At 38.5% G+C, this 17,890-nt stretch overlaps 1 protein-coding gene across 1 annotated transcript; it reads left to right on the top strand.

The window, feature by feature from the left end:
• Window positions 1–918: 918 nt before the first annotated feature.
• Window positions 919–17,890, top strand: LOC100370616 (2-hydroxyacyl-CoA lyase 1). The gene is made up of 17 exons (XM_078011119.2): window positions 919–1,100; window positions 2,189–2,293; window positions 2,626–2,666; window positions 2,952–3,032; window positions 3,782–3,854; window positions 4,368–4,445; window positions 8,886–8,980; window positions 9,432–9,544; window positions 10,174–10,309; window positions 11,303–11,408; window positions 12,453–12,539; window positions 12,813–12,974; window positions 13,520–13,620; window positions 14,441–14,599; window positions 14,901–15,008; window positions 15,262–15,451; window positions 15,968–17,890. Exons 1-17 carry the CDS (start codon window positions 1,038–1,040, stop codon window positions 16,004–16,006), a joined length of 1,737 nt encoding a protein of 578 aa, XP_077867245.1. The 5' UTR covers window positions 919–1,037; the 3' UTR covers window positions 16,007–17,890.

Here is a 17,890-nt window from a genome sequence, read left to right on the forward strand (position 1 = left end):
AAATAAATACAAGAAATGCTGCCAATAAACATGTCATTCTAGTACACAAAACAACCCTGGGACGTTTATCTTGAGAAATTGAGAAGACGAAAATCCCCTGGGACAGTCGTTGTGAAACAATGGACATGCTTCGCCAGGGTATCAAGTTTATTTTGATTATTTGAAGATGGAAACTGCTGCTTTATGGAAGAGCAAAGTTGTCATTGGCACAGTAATGACATTTTTAGAGGGGTGACTCGCTAGAAGTATTCGCCGTGACTCCAGACTTCTCATTTGGGTTCTGTCACCAAACTGTACGTTTTGACGACTGGTATGCACTTCTGGGACTTGTAATAATTTTCTGGAAACTGCATAGCAAATCACATATATTACTTATTAATTGTTCATAGTTTTTATTTTCAGTTTTATTGTTCATAATTATTTACAGTAATAACATATTTTTCCGATTGTGTGCATGACAGCTTTTCCCACACACAATAAGACAGGATGATATGTACGGATATGTGTGGGTATGTTTCATGGATTAATAGGTCACTCCTTTGTTTCAATTCCACTACATCTCTGGAAATATCACTTGCTGTTTATCATCCATATTTTGATATCTCACATAGTGTCACAATTTGACCAGCCTTGCTTTAACTAGTCATTTAAGTCGACTCCCATATTGTCCTTCACAGTGAAGGTTAATGCAGATATATTGTAAATTACACAGAGGTAACATTGCAATACATTTCCCTTCACATTACCCTGTATTACATAACAATCTTTGAGCTGAGGCAGTTATGGTTCTACAACCATCACCAGTTCTCTTGTAAATGTGTGAAATCACCCTTTATCTGTATAGCGATTAGTGCCCTCTGTCGACGGCATCGGTACATCAAACTCGAGCGTCGGCTGAGGGCGCAACTGAGTGCTGACCTTTTACCTCTTCAGGTCGAAGAGTGCGTTGATCGTCTGCCGTCCAGTATATCGATAGTGGTGTATGTCCAATTTTAGTTCACTGACGACGACACTCTCATAGTGTGAAAACATACATCATGTCAGACACTGATGGAGATATAGACGGAGCTACGATACTCTGTCGATCACTAAAAGACCAGGTAAACAACTCGACACTTGTACACAGTATAGTTATTAGTTTGCCAGACAGGTGAACTTTGAGGTGGCATGAGCATTGAATGCCGCTCAAGGTTCATAATGACAACGAACTGTCTGTGATTGTACATACCAACAGTTATGCATTAATTCATTTACTATTTAGCATTAACATTAATATTATATCATAAACTCGTCCTAATATTACTCTTTATCGTTAATATTGAAATACTGTATTTCCACCATTGTAAAAAATATTAGTAATGACAATGCTAATAGCCTCTACAACAATAGAGGGGGCCCTCTATAAGTTGGAAAGTTAGTATTAAGTTGGCGCTCGATCACGCTATAGAAGTGAACCCCCCTAACATTCCAACTTATTCAGGTGTCCTGCATTGCTAAACTAGTAACTCCATAGTTGAAGTGTCCTGCCAACTTTCATATCATACTGTAGATTTGACAATTCTAACTCTAACCTTTACACTTTAACAATATTTAGCATATCATTAATGACAACATGGTCTGTGCAGCAAATATGAATTAATCAGAAAAATAAATGAAAATATTCCCCTCCCTAACAATGTTACAATGATGCAATATGCAAATCACTATTGTGGTATACAGCATTACGCTTAAAGCTACCAGTTAACATGAATGTATTTTATTTACATATGAATAGAAACACGTCAAATGAAAAAAAAAATTATCACCAACACCACACACAAAAAAAAATCATAGCGTGCACTTTAACAGGACTGATTTTGCCAAAATGAAATCCTTCAAAATCAAGTTGAGTAAGCTTGTTGACTGCATGGGAGGTCTGTGTTCAAGAAAATAATAAAATTGTAAGTGACTGTAATATAGTGTAAATGTTGTGGTACCATATTAATTTTATATTACACATATTGTGTCTGTGATGCATCATATTATTTACCAGTTGTCATGGTACTTATTTATTTTTATTTGATTTTTTTCAAAATGTCACCTTTAGTATATCTATGGTAAGTAATTACATGATCTAAGGCCAATTTTTTGTCACAAATTCACAAAAGCATATTTTTTTTACTATATTGAATATTTTCTTTTTTGTCAGGGTGTTAAGTACATGTTTGGTATTGTTGGATTTCCTGTTATAGAAGTAGGGATTGCAGCACAAGCCGTGGGATTGGAATATGTCGCTATGCGAAATGAACAAGCAGTGAGTAGGCATGGTTACGTTTTCAAATTATTTCTTGATATCGTGTGTATTTTATCTCTAAATTCACTTGATGAAGTGAAGTTAAATTGACAATCTTATTCAAAGATTTAATTCACATTTTTTTTATAATACATAGGAGCATTAAAGACCAAAGTGAAAATTGTCTCAACTTTAAATCTTGAAAAATTCACTTTCAGAAATTGATGGTGCGTTATTAAACTGCACATTTCTGATGAACAGAAGTGCCCTCCCCATCACTCCCCTCCCTCACCCCCCCCCCCTGCGAACAAGAAAAGAAAATTATTTTTAAACAGATTTATTTATTACTGTAGGCTTCCTATGCAGCCTCAGCTATTGGATATCTGACTGGAAGGTAATAATCATGAATTTATTTTTTATCTGTGAAAATTTGTCATTAGCTCAATTTATGACCACAAATATCAGTTTATCTGTCTTTGTTCATTGGTCAGCCATCATCTTGCATATTTGCATACCTATGTATTGCTGTGTGGTTGATATGTTTTTATGATTGTTGTGGTACAACTGTCCATAGTGGTGTATAATAATTGAAATATCTTTCCCTTACAACTGATTCTTTCAGTCAATTCAATTTGTGTTAATTTTAAATTGATCTGAATTGTATATGTATTTTTTCAAGGCCTGGTGCTTGTTTAGTTGTATCTGGTCCTGGATTAGTTCACGCTTTGAGTGGGATGGCTAATGCAATGTCGAATGGATGGTGAGTCCTAAAGTGTAGTAATAATTAAAGATGGACTTGGCTAAGTAATAACAAAAATTATTTGATGCTGAGTGAAACTTTCCATGAAATAAATAATAAAAAATCTAATACAAATCTTGTGTACCTGTACTTGTTTCCATAGCAACACCGAATTTGTGATTTCACTATACTGTAAAATGACTAATTTTCACTGGGTTTAAATTTCGCTGATTTTCCATTTCAGGCATATTCAGTGGGTTTTAAATTCACGGTTTTGTCATTTAGATAATGTGTTCTAAGCTAAATTTTACATATTCACTGGGTTTAGTTGGACCTCTCTCAGATTTGCTCATTTTGTGATGATTTCTTTAATTCTTCAATTGAAATGTGCATTGCTTGCAGCGGGGCTATCTCAGCCAAGAGGCTGCTTGTTTAATATATTCTTCAATATTTTTCGAAATGAACTCTAATTTTGGAGCCAACGGACAAACTTTGAGTCGATTGAGTTTTTACTAAAAATTTGGCTGTTTTTGTCCCAATCTTCTCAGGAAAAGTGCAAACTATAAATAGGACTATTTGGAGAATTTGTTATGAAAAGAGGAACTGGTGGTGAAAAAGTGAAACAGTATTTTAACAGTTACTTGAAATAATAATATCTAATACAGTAACTATGTGATATAAGATTTATTGGTTAAATTGGTTTTCATAAGTTACCAGAAATTACTAGAATTGGAATCCTAATTTGTCATATAAATAAATAATATTATCAGGCCAATGATAGTGATTGGTGGATCCAGTGATGAAGACCAAGAGGGCATGGGAGCATTTCAAGAATTCCCACAGGTAAATTAAAGTGAAACAATTCATAGTGTATCACACATTCAAAAACGACCAATGAATTTTACATGCATTTTTTTTAAAACCCACATAATACACAATGCAGTGCAATGACTGTGACACTCAAGAAAAAGACAGAAAATTAGATTAAAGTTTTTTTTTTTTATTGTACACATATTTATAAGATCAAAATTAAATCCAGAGTAATACATGTATACAGTAAACCGCTTTAATTTTTCAAGAGACACATTTTTCGCGAATTTCACTAATTAGTTAAAAATCAAGACCTTTTGTTTCATTGAAAATGTCTCTGGGGTTGGAGTGTCAGCGACATTCGCATAATTTTGTTTTCTTAGATGCCACGGCAACAAATAGAGAAAATTCGTAGTTACGAAAGTTTTACGGTTTACAGTATGTATTTGAATTCTGAAACTGATCACTTTGAGCTTCGAGGATTGCTGTGTAGATACATATGGTTGTCATGGTGATACATGATATGGTAAATTGTCTCATTCTCAGGTTGAAAGCACGCGGCTGTTTAGTAAATACACTGCAAGACCATCAAATATCTCGAGATTACCCTTCTACATTGAAAAGGTGAGTCAACTAAATTTACAGAGTACACATCGTCACAGTACAAGCAAGCCAGCCATCCATGGCGTTCTTATAAACACATGCATGATCGTGATAGGAAAAGCTGTTTTTGACCTCAGTTAAATCAAAAGATTTGATTGGGCATGCTCAGTTAAATCAAAAGATTTGATTGAGCATGCTCAGTTAAATCAAAAGATTTGATTGGGCATGCTCAGTAAAATCAAAAGATTTGATTGGGCATGCTCAGTTAAATCAAAAGATTTGATTGGGCATGCTCAGTTAAATCAAAAGATTTGATTGGGCATGCCAAAGGGCTGGATCCATCATTCAGCATTTTTATCAACAACTCGCATCAATTTCAAATTTCAACCAATAGATTTGGTCATCTTATATCATGTCATAGTTTAACAGAAAAAACATTTGAGTTTCCATGGAAATGCATCAGAGCATGTGTCGTACTGTTTGTTTTCATCAACTGGGAAATTCACTACGTTCAATTACCCACCATAGACTACGGTCAGTCAAAATGACTATTTTGAACTGTAGGCATTAATCAGCGATTCTGCCGGTGACGGAGAGATAGAATCTAGGTCAGGGGAAGCCCCGTGACCCCAAGATTCTCTTCTATTACGTCACGAACCACGTGACCGAGGCTGGACAATCACTCTTCTTTCATCTTCGCCTCGTCGGAATGATTCTGAGTGGCTCTGCATGGCTCGTTTGCTTTTTCCTGTCTGGGTTTCTAGCGTGGGTTATTGCCGCAGCCGCGGCATTCGGCATTCTAGCTGGTAGGATAAGTTTTTTTTGTCTTATTTATCCTTGTGTCATTTTCCTCTTTGTGTGTAATATTTTTTCACAACGAAGAAATTAAAACCCGACGCTACTACGTAACCACCTTTTACTACTGTAATTCGCTTCCCTAATGCATGTCGTCTTCATTTTATACTTGATCTACGTATTTAGAAATGAATAGATGTAATGACAGCTCCATGACTCGCTGCTGTTTTTTGGTCTCCTCGTTTTCGAGTCAACTGTGCAGTGGTTATATTCAGAATTTACCAGCATAGAACCTTCATCCGATATGCTTTTCGCCATGGCTGCGTGCAAGGTTCGGGGTCTTTGCCTTGAAGGCGTGCGTTTTTCACTGGAGTTCTGATGCCTGAGATATTTTTTTTTTCAGAGCCATCAAAATCTCTGAGACTGGCCGCGTCACTCGTTTTTCCACAGCATGAGTGGAAAGTCCTCACACTCGGAAAAGGCACCATACACAGGGTAGATCAGCCGGAACTAAGTCCAGGCTTCTACCCAAATGTGTTCGTAGTACCAAATCTACAAGTGGCGGACGTCCAGTTCTGTACCTAGGCAGACTGAATGAGTACATGCTCCTCCATCGGTTCCACATGGAGATGCCATTCAGGGTTCTTCTCTCCATCCACCGTTTTGACTGGCTAGCCCCACTAGACTTAAGCGGGGTCCACCTGCACATACCGATGCACCCAGCGAGTTGCCATCTTCTTTGAATTGCCCAGCTGGGCCAAGTATTCCAATTTTGGGTGCTCCCCCCCATTCGATTAGGCACAGCGCCCTATGTGTTCACCAGAGTGATGAAACAGGTAGTGCTGCTGCTTCACCAAATGTCGGTACACCTCATTCTGTACCAAGACAACTGGTTACTACACAACCCGGACAAGGGGTTATTAGCCAGGCACGTCAGGCTAACACAGGATTTACTTTACCAGCTCTTTTGGAAATCGACAAGTCCCATCTCGACCCAACACCCAGTTGGTGTTCCTGGGCATGGAGTTTGACATAGAGGTAAGCTTGGTATAGCTATTTCAAGCATGTTGCTTAGCGCTAAACAGCATAGCCGAACGTCTAGTCAGCGTTCCCTCAGTGTCCCTCCGAGAACTAATGCGGATCATCGGAATGATGACCTCCGTTCGAAGGGTTGTTACCCAGGCCGCATTATGCAGTCGCCCGGTATAACGCTTGTTATAACGCCGAGCTCTCCTACAGGAACTAGATAGGCGGGTTTTGATCTCGGACCAAGTAAAGGAAGCCCTGCCCTGGTGGTCGTCACTGGTCAACCTCGGACAGGGGAACCCCTTGGACCCACTCGCAGATGCCTCCCAAGTTTGGGGAGCGCATCTATTGAACGATCAAGGCACAGGCAATGCAGTGGTGGTCTCCTTCAAGAAGGAGGGGGACACGTTCCCCATCGTTGTCAGTCCTAGCAGAGCAAATCCTCCTTTGGTGCCTGGAATACAATGTGGAGCTAACCGCACACCACCTTCCAGGGATGAGGAACAGTCTGGCAGACGCCCTTTCAGGGCGGCCCCATCTCCAGAACATGGAGTGGCTGATACCCCAGTGGGTAGCCTCCAGGCTGCTTCGGCTGTGGCACGGTCCGAGGTTAGACCGGTTTGCTGCACCCCGGAACGCCAAGCTCCCGACGTACGTAACACTCCTGCCGACTCCAGGAGCCTGGGCCAGGGTCGCTTTGCTAACCCTGTGGACCCACTAAGTTGTGTACGCCTTTCCTCCCTTCCCGCTAGTTCACCGGGCACCGGAAAAAACTAGTAGTGCTTCCGGACTTCCCAACCAGACGGCACGCTTCCAACGAGCTCAGTGGGTATCACATACATGCATAGAGTCTCTCAGTAGACCCGCACATACAAAAGCTTTATCTGAGTGGGCTGCCAACGTCCTGGCCAGGGCGAACAGAGATTCCACTATTTGGTGTAGCGGAAGGGAGATTGATCCATACCATCCCTCTATTGGTAGCAGGCTCCTTCCGCCACCTGTTTGATGAAGTGGGTTTGTCCTACGCAGCGATCGTTGGCTACAGGTCGGCCTGGTCCCTCACCATTGAGAACATACGGAAACAAGATTAGCCGATTGTCCTATTATTAGGAGACTATTTACTGCTTTTCAGATGCCGAGACCCCATACAAGGGAACCGCCTAACTGGAACTTGTCGGCTGTGTTGTCTGCTCTAAGCAGACCACCCTTTGAGTCTCTCCGATCAGCACCACTTAAATTTTTGACGTAGAAAATAGTCTTCCTACTGGCCCTCGCCTCAGGTAGGCGTCTGTCAGAGCCGGGAACATTGTCCTTCTTGGATGATGTACCGCCGTTATGGACAATCAAGTTGTGCAAAAGACACAAATCGGGTTTCTCGCCTAGAACCAAATCCCAGGACACGATCCTCACCCGATCGCCATCCCCCGGCTGTCAAATTTTGTCTGCCTGGAGGGTCAGGAGGAATTGCTTCTCTGCCCGGTTTGAGCACAGAGTTGCTACCAAACCGTACTAAGGACGGGGTGCCAGGCACATTTCTTTGTGTTACGGCCCAGGCAGGCAGGATAGGCCGGCCTCCCCAACTTCCATAACCAGGTGGTTTACTGCAACTGTATTAGAGGTCTATAATACTTTAACTTCCTCAACACAGAGCTTGCACAGACACCAAGTACGAGGTCTGTGCGATTGCCAACTCACTAGTGCTAGCGTCATGTGCCCCTCCCCCCCGAGCACACACAGGGGGCAGGCTTCTGGAGAACCCAGAATGTCTTTATCAACTACCACCTAAGAGACACCTAATCCATTGAGGAGGGTCTCTTTAGGTTGGGTCCCGTCGTAGCGGGTCAGTCTTGGTTTGCTGACCCAGCCCGAACGACCACAAGGGTCCCTGCACATGGTAGCTTCCAGGGCCCGTTTTTCGGCCTATGCCTTCATGCAGAACTGTTTCGGTCTTTCTTTTGAAAGCTTACTACCCCCAGAATTGGGTTGGGGTCTAGCTTTCTCGGGCACACCGAACCCTGTCACCGTAGCAGCATTTTGGCTTCTTGCTCAGGGGACAACACAGGCAAGGTAAGACACCACCCGTTTTGGGTCTTAACTAAGGTGTTGAGTTTATTGTAGTTTGTTTCATCCCGAAAAGACTTTCATCATTTTCTGTTTGCTCGGAAAACCCACTACCCATCGGCGTCTAACTCTGCCTACAGTTCAAAATAGTCATTTTGCCTGACCGGAGTCTATGGTGGGTAATTGAACATAGTGAATTTAGGCAGAGGGTTCTCTGAACCCGCCTATTCACATAGTTCATACCCACCATAGACTCCCCCCCAACCACCCCACTCTTTCTGTAGCGTTGGTCTAAGTTCTTGAGGTGGAGAGAAAGGAACCAGAGTGATTGTCCAGCCGTCATTTTGACTGACCGGAGTCTATGGTGGGTATGAACTATGTGAATAGGTGGGTTTGGAGAACCCTCTGTCTAATACTGGTTTATAGTGGGAATTCTGCCATGGTATAATGGTGAAGCAACGATCAAAGAAATGAACCTTGGCAGGTGAAGATGACAGCCGGATTTACCTGTGCTACTGTTGGTTGATATTTAGAAGGCCTAGTAATGTAACATGTACACTATATTATTGTCTTGTACAGGCTGTTAGAAGTAGTATATATGGAAGGCCTGGTGCTGTATACATAGACATGGCAGGCAATATGGTGAATAAAAAAGTAGCTGAGAACGATGTCAGGTAAGTTTATTCCAGACACTTGCAATATATGGTTAATTGTGACAGCTCTCACTAAAAATTTATATAAACTGTAGCTGTTAAAGTGAAAGTCAAGCCAAGCAATATAAGCTCCACAAATGTAAGAGAATGCTCAATTTCTGATAACAGATTCTATGATGTTATACTATACCCAGAAACAAGATGGCGGACTACATAAATTGATGAACAGTTCAATATCTAGAGATTGAAAAGTGATATAAAAAAACTGTAAATTGCATGTCCTTATATTTTCCAAGCTCTTTTATCTGGGAGTAATATGTTGTTAGCCTTGACTTTCCTTTTAAATACTCAATTTTTATCAAAATCGTCTCCATTCATGGAACTGGTAATTAGAATAGCTTGACAATTACTAGCCATCGAGAGGATTGACATCTACTGGCCACTAAAAACTTTGCATTTAATTTTTCTATAGTTTTGTACAAAAATGTGCTGCTGCGCCACGCATGCTGGCTGATCCCGATACAGTGAAAGAAGCTGTCAGTCTTTTGATGACGTCATCCAGACCACTTGTAGTCATCGGGAAAGGTTAGATACTTAACATCTAAGTTCATTGTTGTAAAACCCTTGTCTCTTTGCAGTAACAGATAGTTACCAAAAAAACTCTCTGGTATAATTTGCTGTGTACACATTTAAATATTAAGAAGCTTGCAATGCCCTGTTGGCTCCAAAATTAGGGTTCATTTCTAGAAATATTGAAGAATGTAAGAAAAAAGTGCAGACAAATTTGGGTGAGAAAGTCTGGTGGTGAAAAGGTTAACCACCAGTTGTGTTTTACAATTTGCTGAATGTGTGGAAAGTTTCGAATATGCAAACAGAAATGAGCATTACATGTATTATTGCCGCATTCAAAAACACATGCACACGCTTTTCGAGTTAGTAAAGTGACTACGAAAACAGGCAGAGATGAACACCATGCAGCCTGTCCAGTTCTTTCGCGGAATCACTCATGTGCATTTAGTATTTCTAGAAACGTATGTTTGTGATTTTGTCTTACAATTTCACAATTCATATTACTTCTCCAATTTGCGTGACTTCTTCAATTTTTGCGAAATCTTCTTGCCATGTCACACCACTTGCATACCCAATAATATACGTTGGCCAACTTGACGTTTAATTAATAACTTTACTTTACATTGATGTAATACGGTACACAGGTGCTGCCATTGCGGGTGCCGAAAAGAATGTCCGCACTTTCATAGAGACGCATAAATTACCATTTCTACCAACACCAATGGGTAAAGGTGTGATTCCTGATGATCATCCACTGTGTGTAGCACCAGCAAGATCCAGGTAGATGTACAATTTGTATTGCTTTGTCAAAGTGATTAGTGAACGCAGAATCAGAGGTTATTTGGCTAACACAGAACATGTGGTCAGGTCCATCATAACTAGTGAGATGTTCAAAAACACCATTTACAACATCGAACAGACTTCTTTCAAACTAACACCTGCCTTGACCATACTAAATACACATTATGTGGTCTGGCCCAGAAAACATATTATGCTAATTAGTTTGAAATTAGCATTCCGATTGGCTGAAGCAAGGTATTATATATTTCACTGGAAGACCTTAGATCTTGATTATGCTTGGTTATTATCTCCCGCCAAATATGCAAATTTTCCCCAGAGAGATCTTATATCCGCTAGCAAATATCCACGCTTGTTGTTTATGACTTCTAAATGTTTGATGATCTAAGTTTTTGAGAAATATCTGATATCTGAAACGCATGCATTAGCATATGAAATTCAGACACTCCTTTGAATGAAAAGCTGAAATGATCGCAAAAATTTCATCATACTGAGAGGTATTGAAATTGTTAGGTACATACATGTATTTTCTGCAATTCATGGAAATTCAGATGAATACTTCACATAATAGTTGTAAGACAACATGACAAACAAAGATCATGGCATCATAGTGGCGACAAAACAGTGCATGGGGTTTGACCATTGTGATCACATTTTTTTTTTGGTATTTACGCTTAATAATTTGCAATAAATAGATTTGATGATGGTCAATTTAAAGGGTACATGTATCTCATTGCTTTATTCTTCTCTGAAAGATCAACATTTTGTCATTGAGCTATAAAAAACAGAAATTCAAGTTCAATTCGGCTTGTGCCTTTTACGCAATACACAGAATCTTGCATGGAAAATAATTCATTCCAATCTTTTGAAAGGTATATGACTTACATTCCCTTATCTCTCATTCACCCTTGATATTACTCATTGTTTACAGAGTCACGATCCAGTATATATTATTATTTTATACATTTTCTGTAGAGCATTGCTAAAAGCAGATGTCGTAGTTTTACTCGGTGCCAGATTGAATTGGATTCTTCATTTTGGAATTCCACCAAGATTTGATCCAAATACAAAGTTTATACAGGTAATCAGATTATGGTCTTTCTGTATATTTTATGCTTGTTAGTGAGAACATTTGATACATTGCAAATCCCATCAAAACAAACATTTGGCTGGCCCGCCAGTTGTCTAGGAGTCATGTAGCAGTTACCCACCAGTTGCCTAGCAGTTACCCACCAGTTGCCTAGCAGTCGCCTAGTAGTCATGTAGCAGTTGCCTAGCAGTTACCCACCAGTTGTCTAGGTGTCATGTAGCAGTTACCCACCAGTTGTCTAGGAGTCATGTAGCAGTTACCCACCAGTTGCCTAGGAGTCGTGTAGCAGTTACTCACCAGTTGCCTAGCAGTTGCCCAGCAGTCGCCTAGGAGTCATGTAGCAGTTACCCACCAGTTGTCTAGGATTCATGTAGCAGTTACCCACCAGTTGTCTAGGAGTCATGTAGCAGTTACCCACCAGTTGCCTAGGAGTCGTGTAGCAGTTACCCACCAGTTGCCTAGCAGTTGCCTAGGAGTCATGTAGCAGTTGCCTAGCAGTTACCCACCAGTTGTCTCGGAGTCATGTAGCAGTTGCCTAGCAGTTACCCACCAGTTGTCTCGGAGTCATGTAGCAGTTACCCACCAGTTGCCTAGGAGTTGTGTAGCAGTTGCCTAGGAGTCATGTAGCAGTTGCCTAGCAGTTACCCACCAGTTGCCTAGAAGTTGTGTAGCAGTTACCCACCAGTTGCCTAGGAGTTGTGTAGCAGTTGCCTAGGAGTCATGTAGCAGTTGCCTAGCAGTTACCCACCAGTTGCCTAGCAGTTGCCTAGCAGTTACCCACCAGTTGCCTAGGAGTTGTGTAGCAGTTACCCACCAGTTGCCTAGCAGTTACCCACCAGTTGCCTAGCAGTTGCTTAGGAGTCATGTAGCAGTTGCCTAGCAGTTACCCACCAGTTGCCTAGGAGTCATGTAGCAGTTACCCACCAGTTGCCTAGGAGTCATGTAGCAGTTACCCACCAGTTACCAAACAGTCACTTAGGAGTCATGTAACAGTTGCCTAGCAGTCAGCTTATAGCATGTATATTTCTTCTATAGGTTGACATTTGTCCTGAAGAATTACATAACAATGTAGGAAACAGGGCTATTGGACTTGCTGGTCATTTAGACTGTGTTGTTCAGCAGGTTAGTATTTAGCAGTCTATGAAATAATAAACCTCTGGGTACTTTGACTCTTCATCGTTATATTGCTTTGTATGTACTTTCACTCTATAACACATTGCATACTGGGTACTTTAACTCTAATTTATTATATTGCATTATGGATACTTGCACTTGTTAGTCCTCTTGTACATACATGTACGCTCGGAATTTTGACAATTACATCGAGTTTGACGAAATAATCTGCACTAGTGATTGGCACTTGATAGTCTAAACATCATAATGTTTCTATCACAGCTAACGGAAGCTCTTGGCAAATTGCCTGGCTGCTACACCCATCCAATCAAAAGTCCATGGCGGGATACATTGCAAGAGAAAGTTACAAGTAATGTCAAAGCCAGTGAGACGCTTGCGTCTGATTTATCAGTTCCCATGAACTACTATGCAGTGTTTTCCAAGGTATGTACATCCAGCAGAGTAATGGAAGGCTAGAAATCTACAATATATGATGTTAAAGTTGCATTCCTGTTTTATATTACCGGTATATGCAGTGCACTTCCCACTTATTGTAAATCTGAACAAAACAAATGCTCATTCATATGTGTCCCAGAATGACAGAAGTGATCAATTTTTAATGCAATTAAAGCTTCAACCTTTTAACCAGCAGTTCCCTACTTTCATCACAAATAAACAAAATAGTCTTGTCCATAGTCTGCATTTTCCTCCAGAAGATTGGGAAAATTAGGGTTTATTTCCAGAAATATTGATTACCGGTATCAAGATAAAGAACAGAAAAATTCGGGTGTAAAAGTCTGGTGGTGAAATAGTAAAAAAAAACTAGCCACTATATCTTGAATTTGATCATAATACAAATTGTGTATATGTATGATGTATACAAAAGTTTAAAACTATTTGGTCCATGTGCAAATGGATAACAGTTGCATGCACACAGATATGAAGTCGTAAGTCGGCATTTTAATATCATGTGAGATATGAAATTACAGATAAGAAATGTGTTACCAAAAGATTGCATTATTGTGAGTGAAGGAGCCAATACAATGGATATTGGAAGAACCATGCTACCAAACTATCTTCCAAGACACAGGTAAGAGATAATGTCTCTAAACATTCATAATAAACATTAAAATACCAAGAAAATATGTTTATCACATACTAAGCTAGAAAGTGAAAATAAAAAACAATGTTTAGTGGTTCACTATTGCTCAAATGAAACACAAATAAATAAGAAATAAGGTATACATTCTGTCCATACCATGCATGTATGAAATGACATGAGGTGTTCTGGAGGCCTTCATTGTTCACATACACTCTGCTCTTTGAATGAATGAGCTGTTTAGAACACAATAGTAAAATTATACTTCTGTACACAGATTTATGAATATCAGTTTATTCAGAAGTAATATTTGAACTCTACTTTTGAAATTCTGAGATTTTGGCACCATGTGACTTAAATTCCCATGAAATATTGCCACAGTGGTATTTTGAAATTCAAAAATTTACTAAACTAAAATTTTAGCTTTGATATAGAAATGAACATTTTTGATAATTATTAGCCATGGTCTAGTAAGAATACCTGGATCAGCATGTAATATACCAATACACATGCAATGTTTTCTTTACGAGTCTTACATGACAGCGATTACGCTGGGATTTTATTTGTGGTTTCTTTTATACACAGAAAGGTGCACCATGTGCAACATCATTGTATTCATGGAGAGCAGGCATGTGTTACATCAGCACATCAATCATTATGGATGTGTAGATCCATTCAGCATGTTTATTATTCAAATATGCACTCTGACATTTATGCTTTTCCCTGTGTGTGCAGCTGTTGCATGTAGACATGTGATTAATTTTAACCAATCAGCATCAGGTATACTTATGGGACGACTGTTATGATTTAGATTAGATGCAGGTTCATTTGGTACAATGGGTGTTGGATTAGGATTCGCTATAGCTGCGGCTATTTGGTTGAAAGACATTGGATCTACAAAGAAGGTAGTATGTATAGAAGGTGACAGTGCTTTTGGATTCTCTGGAATGGAAATGGAGACCGTTTGCAGGTATGTAGAATATATCTTTCTTTAATACAATCCATCAAAATATCATTCATAATTTTGTTTGCAAAATAACTGTGATTATATAACCTATTTTGAAACATATTAAAGCGGGGGAGTCATCACCTGCGCATGCGTCAGATGGCCATAGCGTGTCACTATTTACAAACAAGCGTCTACCCATGAGCCTTTGCATTTATAGCTTGTGTTTTTATCGTCGCTTGGGACTCAATTCCTGGACATGCGCCGGTGACAACGCTCTCGCTTCAAATTACATTACATTATATATTATTGCATTTATCTGTAGGTACAATTTACCGATAATTTTCATTGTTGTAAATAACAATGGTATCTCGTTTGGTGTTGATGATGATTTCTATAAACAAGTTAAAGATATGAAGACAGAAACGTCAATGTAAGTTCTTGTATTATACACATATAAATCTTTTTTTCACTTATCTGTTTAAGTCTCTTATAGGATAGTTGAACATGATGTATCGTGTTCAAAACAATTCCCATGCGACATACAATTTGTGTAAAATATGCCACCTTTAAATGATCTCAAGTTATGACTGATTGAAAAAATAACTCTCTACTTTTGCTGAATGTTATAAATTTAGCAAGGGCAAGGCTTTTAAAGTTTCACTATGTTTTTTCTCTCTCTACAGGCTTCCTCCCACCAGTCTGCTGCCAAGTGCTCGGTATGAGAAAGTGATTGAAGCATTTGGAGGGAAAGGATACTATGTTGTAACCCCTGATGCTTTGGAGAATGCTTTGGATTCTTGTCTTAATAAACATCCAAATAGACCATCGTTGATTAATGTTAAGATCAATCCAACCTCGATGCGAAAACAACAGGTAACAAACAACAGTAATACCATTCAGAGGTCAAGCTACAAAAAACATTTGTCTTCAAACTGACCCTAGCTGTTATTTTGATTTTATGTTTTTTTTCAACATTTTTTTGACCGTCTATCATCTCTGCGCCTGTCGTCTGTTTATCAAAAATTACATTTTCATCTTTTCCTTGAAAACTATCAGCTTAATTACTTGGTACCTTTAGTGAACCTCTGTCAGATTTGTTCATTTCATGGGGATATCTTCAATTGTCTATTTTTGTTTACTTTTTTTAGCAAGTACATAAACCCCTATCAGATGTGTTCATTTTGTGAAGACATCTTCAATTTTCTAATTTTAATAAATCTTCTCTTTTTTGGTAAAACAAAACATTTTCAACTTTGAGGTTGCATGTTTTTGTCAATATACAGAATTTTATGTCATCCAAACTGATTCCCAGGTGATGAAAAACCAATGTTTTGTTTGCCAGACCTGAATTGTTTTTATTTAATTTATAAATTCTGTTTTATGTTGCAGGACTTTTTCTGGTTGACAAGGTCTGAAAACAAGCTGTAAATTCTTCAGTGAAGTGATGTTTTTAACATTGAATATAAATCTCATCTTTTGATTTCTCAGCAACCTTTCTCTGACAATCATTACATAAATAAAACTTTTTTTTTGCCTAGTATATGGTTATCTGATAGCAATGTACTTGAATGTATTTTTGAATGGATATATATATATTTACTCTCTCAAACGTATATTATTTTTTCTGCCAACTTTCATATGTATTCTGTGATTTTCATTTCAAACAATGGCTGCTGTCTCGATCAACACTTTTAAGAAAATATGGAAAATCAAATTATATATTTGTTAAAAGTGACATAATTTGATTTTCAGTGTCTGTTCGTCTGTCTGGAGTCATATTTCAGAACCATGTCGACCAAATCTGTTCATTCTTTGCATGTGCTTAGTATAGTACTTTATCTGGAACATATGCACATCCAGTGGTTTACTGATTTAATCCAAGATGGCCGACTGCAAGCCATTTTGTTTTTTGAAAATGGGATATTTTATGCATGCTTTGTCAGTTTTTGTTAAAATTCATTATAATCTATTAGATACATTTTTGATGATCAGATCAAAGATGGCCAACTGGCAGCCATTTTGTTTTTTGAAAATGTGGTATCTGATGCATGCTTTGTCATTTTTTTTTCAAATTTTGTACCGTACATGCTTCTTTCAGTTCAAACTAGGTACATACATTGCACATTTTAGATTACATGTCCATGACAATTTGTTTTACAATCAGATCAAACAGGCTATCTCCAAGGCTTATAGACCATTTTCATTCATAATTGGCACATACATCATTCATATAGGAATACATGTTCATGTCAGTTTCTTCCATAATCAGATCAAAGATGGCTGACTGGCATCCATCTTGTTTTTTTGAAAATGTGTTATCTTGGATAGGATTTGTCAGTTTTCAAATTTGATATAAACATTATACATGTCCATGATGATTCGTTTTGTGTTTCATTTCTTTGTATGGACAAATGAAACTCGATTTGGATACAAAAAATGCATGAATAGCATATCCTGTTTAATTTCTGACCACATATTATGATTTTGGAAGTGATTTAGGGACGACGTCAAAAGATCGATGTCGGATAAAAAACTTATTCCCTTTAGTTTGGGGGGGGGGGGGGGGGTTTGACCTCAAAAAGTTTCCATCCTACAAAAACGATTTTATTTTTTAATGAAGTCAAAAAAATCTTGGAGTATTTGTAGTTTTTTTTTCTATCCAATCATGGACAGAAATAACCGAAAAGGGAAAAAAAAACAGAAAAATGGTTTGGTTCGAGTGTAAATCTGCGTCAAATGAGGTGCATTTGTAAAATCTTTTTACACCCACCCGACAACCAACTGCTATGCTATACTACTGTCCAATTATCAATGTAGTCTGACGCCATGACCAATATTTATCAATTAAGTTTTAGTGAGGGGTAGGGGGGGGGGGTTGGAAAAAACTAATGGAATTAAGTTTTTTATCCGACATCGATCTTTTGACGTCGTCCCTTAATACATCTAATTTCTATTGATACTATATCAGACCAGTCACTGTAGATTATTAACTATGCTTTTGGTCCATATTACTTTATTTTTGGCATAAATAACACTTCTATTTTCAACGAAGACTGTCAATAAGTACAATGATTTGTCTTAACCAGTTTGTTACAGAAACATATTGAAACAAATTTTCGGTTTTGGAGCAAACAGGAATGACCCCAGTAAACATTTTTAATGATAACTTTAATAGTTAGTCAGAAGCTTTGCTTTCGATTTCCAAAATATATTTTTTAATAAATGATCTTCAATTATTGTGCAATATGGGACATGATGTATTTTATAAAGATGATATAATAAAAAGTTGTTTTATGTTTAGTAAGATTACAA

The sequence above is a fragment of the Saccoglossus kowalevskii genome, chromosome 6 (genome assembly GCF_978046115.1).
Source record: "Saccoglossus kowalevskii chromosome 6, keSacKowa6.1, whole genome shotgun sequence".
NCBI lineage: Eukaryota > Metazoa > Hemichordata > Enteropneusta > Harrimaniidae > Saccoglossus > Saccoglossus kowalevskii.